Source organism: Carlito syrichta, unplaced genomic scaffold (genome assembly GCF_000164805.1).
Source record: "Carlito syrichta isolate Samal-C Ts95f unplaced genomic scaffold, Tarsius_syrichta-2.0.1 Scaffold143010, whole genome shotgun sequence".
Taxonomy (NCBI): Eukaryota; Metazoa; Chordata; class Mammalia; order Primates; family Tarsiidae; genus Carlito; species Carlito syrichta.
In genome coordinates this window covers 57,655-64,051 of record NW_007087106.1, presented here as the reverse complement: position 1 = coordinate 64,051, position 6,397 = coordinate 57,655, and the positions used below count along the sequence as shown (strand labels likewise).

The window sequence follows — 6,397 nt, the reverse complement described above, 5'->3', positions numbered from 1 at the left end:
CCCGGGCCAGAGATCTTTCTAGAACGCCCTTCTGATCATGTCAGCAGCCTCTGATCCACCCTTGATGGCCTCCCCGTGCTGCTTTTCAAGCGAGTCCTGGCTTCGATTCTTCCCCATCATCTTCTCATCCTCCTAAAGGCTTCACCCCCAGGCACGAGGGATGGCTCTGTGCCCAGTGCTCCCATGGCACTGTGGACACAGCTCCCGAACTGCGTGTCACAGGAAATTCGAATGTGTTTGCTTCTGTCCTCCCCAGAGTAGGGCTCCTTGTGGGCAGAAAAACCCGGCGTGTTTCCCAGCTCATAGAGCATGACCTGTGATGTTTTTGAGCGACTGAATGAGTGAATGGGTGCGATCTCCTTGGGGTTGCCCCTCTGTGTTCTCGGGCTTGGCCTCACCGATGACCTTGACGGTGAGGTTGACCTGGTCCTCGCCTATAGGGTTCTTCACCGTGACGGTGTAGACGCCCTCATCTTCCTTCTCTGCCCCCTCGACCGTGAAGATGCTGCGGTCCTTGGTGGTCTCCACGCGGACCCGGCCCTCGGTCTCACACAGCAGCTGGAGGGAGGGGGAGGGGAAGCAGGACCTAAGTCAGACCCCAGAGGCCCCTGCAGCCTCTGCCATGGCCAGATGGCCGGAGACGAGAACGGAGCTCAGTGCAGGGCGCATGGGGGGGAGGGAGCATAGCCTGAGATAAAACTGCACCCATGTCAGCACCTACCATGGGCCAGGCCCTGGCACTAGCTTTGTCATGGAGCCTAGGCAGTCACCTGTTCTCTGTGCTGAGCCGCTGTGAGGACCCAGCGAGACCTCAGGCCTTCACAAGAACCAACGATGCCGGGAGAAGCACCCCGAGCAGGTACATGTCTCAGGAAGAGCCAGGGAACCCCACTCCCTTGTGGGGAGGAAACGCAAAGTCAAGGTCAACCCGGGATGAAGGGGGCCAGGGAGTAGCCCCATCGCGAGGACTCCGTGGCGATGTCAAGGTGTCAACACCAAAACCCTTGTGAGGGGCCCATCCATGACCCACTCCACAGCGGACCTGCCAGGGCTCCATGGAGATCCTGCCTGGCGCAGGAGCACACCTGGCCAGGTGTGGCGCCTCCGTGAAGACCTCGCCCAGGGACGGACACCACAGGGCTCCCGACTTCGGCCTCACTCACCTTCTTGTCAAACACCCACTCGTCGCTGGCACTTGCGTCCTCTGGGGCACCGGGGGCTGGCCCGGCCGGGGCCCTATTCCCCTGGGAACAGAGCGTGAGGGAAGGAGGGGAGGGGCCGACTCAGCCTGGAAGGGCCCCTCTGTCTCTCCTTCGCCCCTCCCCATGCTGCCCACCTTCCCCTGCCTCCTGGCCAGCTGGACCTGTTCTCCTAAAATGTGGCCCGTGGTAGGAGGGCACACGTGGTGGGGTGTGGGTCCTAGCACTCAGCAGGCCCCATGCACTCATTTTACAGAGAGGGAAACTGAGGCAGCACCCTCAGTACCTGTGTGATGATCTTCTGCCAGATCACAGTGGGAGCAGGGTCCCCAGAGATAGGGACGTCCAGGCGCAGTTTATTCCCAGCCACAACCACGATGGTATCTGGCGTGCGGCCTGGACAGTCCAGGTGGATCTTGGGAGGTTCTGGGGCAGGAAAGGCAGGATAGTTCAGAGAAAGGAGGGGGTCAGGCCCATGGTAGGAGGTCACTGGGAAGGGAGCCACTAGGTAGCCCGTGATCCTTGTTGAGTTTTTTTCAAATCAATTTTATTGAGATATAGCTTAGGATAAAATGCATAGATCTCAGCATGGTCTGATGAGTTTTGACAAATGTATACAAGTTGTACAAATGAACCCAATCAAGATCTAGATCTTTCCTGTCTCCCCGGGGGTTCTCTGGGAGGTTTGTAAATTTAGGTCACCTAGCATAGCATTTAGCCAACTGTTTTCAGGGGAACACCAATGTTCTTCTAGAAAAAAATTTATAAGCTCATGACCAAATGAATTTGGAATCAGCAAAATTAAGCGTGTTTCTTCTTCTTTTTTTTTCTTTTTTTGAGTTGGTCTCACTCTGTCACCCAGGCTGGGGTGCAGTGGCACACTCATGGCCACCGCAACCTCAACCTGCTGGGCTCAGACGATCCTTCCACCTCAGTCTTCCAAGTAGCCGGAACTACAGGTGTGCGCCACCACACCTGGCTAATTTTTTTTCATATATTTTAGAGACGTGGTCTCACCAAGTAGCCCAGGCTGGTCTCAAACCCCCGGGCTCAGACAGTCCTCTCGCTCGACCTCCCAAAGTGCTAGGATTACAGACTTGAGCCACCGCACCCAGCTAAGCATGTTTCTTGACCTCAGGGTGTCTTGGAGCCTTGAACATGTTCATACTCCCTCCAAAGCAACAAGTGGTGGACCAAGTACTCAGTGTTTCCCAAACAGATTTCACCATGGAACCCTTGTAAACTGGACTTATAATGTTTCATGAACACAGTTTGAAAAGCACTGCCCAGACTCTTCTCTTGAAGAAAGAATCCTAGAACGTCTTTCCCAAAGAAGAAAAGATGGAATTGTAAACGTCACATCCGTGCCACCATTCAATGACTGTGACACACTGTCTCATCTCTATTACCGAGCTGTGGAATCCCCATTTAAGAGATGAGGAAGCCGAGGCTCAGACGGATTGCAATCAGCCCGTGGTTGTGAGGGGAAAGCTGGAGCTGGGTTCGGGACCCCATTCCTGGATCCTCTGTGGGGGAGGGGGGATGCGGGTGGGGTGGGGTGGGGTGGGTTGGGGCTCGGGGAGATGGGCAGAGCTGAGGCGGCACGTGGGGGCCCCAAGACTCACCCTGCCTGGGTACAAAGTCGATCTTGACCTCTGCAAGAGAAGGAAGAACAAGTGGCCCCAGGCAAAGGCAGGGCCCAGCGGCAGGGGCTCCTGGCTTGGCCACCTCGCCCTCCCAGCCTGGCACAGGCTCACCCATGAAGTGGAGCTTGGCGGACAGGTTGCAGGCGAAGCCTTCGGGCACAAAGCTGTAGTCAGCCTCGTCGGCAGGCGTGACGTCGTCAATGGTCAGCTTGTGGACCCTGCAGAGCAGCGGGTGGCTCAGGGGACCCCAGGGGGCACACACCGATGGCCTGGCCAGACACCCCAGCCAGGGTCCTGGGGCGCTCTCTCCTTGTCCTGGCTCCTTGGTGTTCAGGACCTTTTCTCCTCTCTCTCTTTTCAAATGTTCCAGCACCCTCAAGTGTTTTCAGAGGCAGGCGGTGAGTAGAAGTGATTTCTGCCCCAAAGCGTCCCCTTGGCCGGGCCCTTGGAGACTGGGCAGTGCCTGGGTCTCATTAATCTCTGTGAACTCAAGCCCAGCACGGCCGGCCCAGATGCTCCAAGAACGAGCGAGCGGGTGGGAGAGAGAGCGAGGACTCTGGCCAGAGCCGGCCTCCTTGGCAGTCTCCTGCCCTGCCCAGTCACGAGTTGGGGGAGGGGGCTGGGGCACTCGACCCTGTGGGCCTGTCTCCCTGCTCCTTCTCTGTCTCGAACGGACTCTCCTCTGTGTGTTTCTCTCTCTATATATCTTTCTCTCTAGAACGGCTTCTCTGCCTTTCAGTCTCTTTGTCTCTCTGTTTCTCCCTCCCTGTGTCTCCACCTCAGTCTTTGTCCTGTCTCTGTGTACCTGTCTCTCTCCATCTGCCTCTCTCTGTGTGCGTCTGTCCCTCTGTCTGTTTCTCCCTTGGTCTCTCTGTGTGTCTCCACCTGTCTGCCTGCCCCAACGCCCCTGCCCCACACTCACCGCCCGATGTGGGACACCTTTATGCGGCTGTCGGGCACCAGTTCCTTTCCGTTTTTCAGCCACACACCCCGCACGTTCTCATCCGAGACCTCGCACTTGAACACGGCCTGCTCCTTGGCACCCACTGTCAGGTCAGCAATGCTCTGGTACACCTCCAGCTTTTTGTCTGGGGGCAGGGCAGAGCCAGTGAGCCCGGGAGGGTGTGTGGGTGTGGGTGTGAATCCCTGCAGAGAGCATGTGGGCTCGTGGGCGGTGGTGTGGGCATCTGGGCACGTGCATGCATGTGTGTGATATACGTGTGCCCATGATGGTGCCGTGTACACAAGGAACCTCAAGGGCTCGAGGTCAGGTGATGCTCACCAGGCCTCCCAACACCCTCTGGAGTGGTCACCCCAGAGATGAGGCACAGGGCATCAAAGTGACTTTCCCAGGGTCACACAGGCCTTGATCCTGGGTTTGCCTGATCCCTCCGTGTGGCTGGGCGGGGCTGGAGCTGAGGCACCCAAGGCCCTGAAACCTCGAGTGCCCACCCCACCCGGGCCTCACCCTGCACAATGAGCTCCGCCAGCGCCTGGCCCCCGCTGGTGCGCAGCGCGTAGTGGCCCGCGTCCTCCAGGGTCGCCTCATTGACGATCAGGTGGTGTCTCCGTCCATCCTTCTTGAACCGGTACTTGAAGGTCTCCTCCCGGGTCAGCTCCACCCCATCCTTCAGCCTGGCCAGAGGCGTGGTGAGTACTGTGGCCGCCTCTGGGCAGCTGCCCCCGACGCCCAGCCCCGCCCCAGGCCCCGGGCCCCTGGTGCTCACCATCTGACCTGGGCCCCCTCCTCGGACACTTCACACTCAAACTCCACCCTCTGTCCCACCATCACCTGCTGGTCCTCCAAGGGCCGCGTGATCAGCACCGGGGGCTCTGTCCAGGCAGGCCAAGTGTGAGGATCAGCCCCTTTGCGCGGTTCCCCTCCCCATCTCCACGTCCCTGGGACCCAGGCCCACCTTTGACGAAGAGCTCCGTGCTGCACTTCTCACCGCCCACCACGCACTGGTAGGCCGCATCGTCGGCCAGCGAGCACTGGCTGATGGTCAGGGTGCGCTTCGTGCCCACAGACTCAAAGATGTACCTGGATGGGGCCGCGGGGGAGGGTCGGGAGAGCGTGGACGCACTTCCCGACCTGCCCAGGTGCCCCATCAAAACGCCTGCACCCCCGGCCCCAAGCCGTCGTCGGTGGGGACTTACTTGCTGTGGAACAGAAAGGGCCAGTGGAGCATTCCAGGAGAAGCAAGACCGAGAGAAAGGGAGAGGGGAAGAGAGTCAGGCAAAAACTGGAAGACAGGAAATTAGAGAGAGAGAGATGGGGGGGAGAGGAGGGAAGAGAGGGAGAGAGAGGGAGAGAAAGAGGGAGGGCAGCGTGGTGGCTCAAGCCTAAAATCCCAGCACTTTGGGAGGCCCTGGCGAGAGCATTGCCTGAGCCCACCAGTTTGAGAGCAGTCTGGACAACTTAGCGAGATCTCATCTCTACAATAAATAAAAAAATTAACCAGGCGTGGTTCCGGCTACTTGGAAGGCTGAGGTGGATGGATCGCCTGAGCCCAACAGGTGGACGCTAGGGTGGCCAGGAGCATGCCATAGCCTCGGCGACAGACTGAGATTCCAACTCAAAAAAAAAAAAAAGAGGCCGGGTTTGGTGGCTCAGCCTGTAATCCCAGTGTTTTGGGAGGCTGAGGTGAGTGGATTGCCTGAGCCCACGGGTTCGAGACCTGCCTGGGCAGTGAGACCTCATCTCTACAATAAAAAAAAAAAAAAAAAAATTAGCCAGGCGTGGTAGCGCACGCCTGTAGTTCCAGCTACTTGAAAGGCTGAGGCAGAAGGATCGCCAGAGCCCAGCAGGTCGAGGCTGCGGTGGCCAGGAAGAGCCACTGCACTCCAGTCTGGGTGACAGCGTGAGACTCCAACTCAAAAAAAAAAAAAGAAAAGAAAAGAAGAGACAGACTTCAAACTCAGGCTTGAGTTGGAATTCCAGTCCCACCTCCTCCGTTTAGGTAGTCTCAAGCAGGTCCTCAGCACCCCCAAGTCACTATGTGCTTGCCTGTGCAATGGAGGAAATCCTAACTACCTGTAAATCACCCTGAGAATTAAATGCAAGGTACATAAACAGGGAAGGAGGAAGAGAGGCAGAAACCCGAAAAAGGGAAATCAGGCGGAGAGAGATTGAGAGAGGAAAAGGGGGAGAGGGAGGGGGAGGGAAGGAGAGAGAAATGGAGGGGGAAAGAGACGGGGACCAAGAGCCAGACAGAGACACTCATGCAGGAAGAAAGACACTCATGCCGAGGTGAGGCCGTGGGGAGCCGACTCTCCCGGCCCCGCCCCACGCCCACCTGCCGCTCATCTGAATCTCCTGTCCGTTCTTGAGCCACTTGACCTCGGCGTCGGGGTCGGCCAGCTCCACCGTCAGCCGGATCTTGTGGCCCTTGCCCACCTGGTAGGCCGGCTCCAGCTTCTTCTGAAAGGCTGAGTGACACGCCTGAGCGCTCCTCCCCACCGCCCGCGCCCTGCACCCCTGGGCCTGGCCTCGGGGCAGTGGCAGGCACCCCGGTCCTCCGCCAGCCCCTCCGTGTCTCCCTGCCTCCGCCT

At 58.3% G+C, this 6,397-nt stretch overlaps 1 protein-coding gene across 1 annotated transcript in view; it reads right to left on the bottom strand.

The window, feature by feature from the left end:
- MYBPC3 (myosin binding protein C, cardiac) overlaps positions 1-6,397 on the bottom strand; it is a 20,696-nt gene that overhangs the window by 6,628 nt on the left and 7,671 nt on the right. The window contains exons 12-22 of the mRNA XM_021708595.1: positions 6,142-6,274; positions 5,003-5,005; positions 4,762-4,886; positions 4,573-4,678; positions 4,314-4,480; positions 3,768-3,933; positions 2,957-3,063; positions 2,825-2,854; positions 1,486-1,625; positions 1,164-1,244; positions 399-558 (exon numbers count right to left, since the gene is read on the bottom strand). Of these exons, the coding sequence (XP_021564270.1) occupies positions 399-558; positions 1,164-1,244; positions 1,486-1,625; positions 2,825-2,854; positions 2,957-3,063; positions 3,768-3,933; positions 4,314-4,480; positions 4,573-4,678; positions 4,762-4,886; positions 5,003-5,005; positions 6,142-6,274 (1,218 nt within the window). The remainder of the gene's footprint in view (positions 1-398; positions 559-1,163; positions 1,245-1,485; positions 1,626-2,824; positions 2,855-2,956; positions 3,064-3,767; positions 3,934-4,313; positions 4,481-4,572; positions 4,679-4,761; positions 4,887-5,002; positions 5,006-6,141; positions 6,275-6,397) is intronic.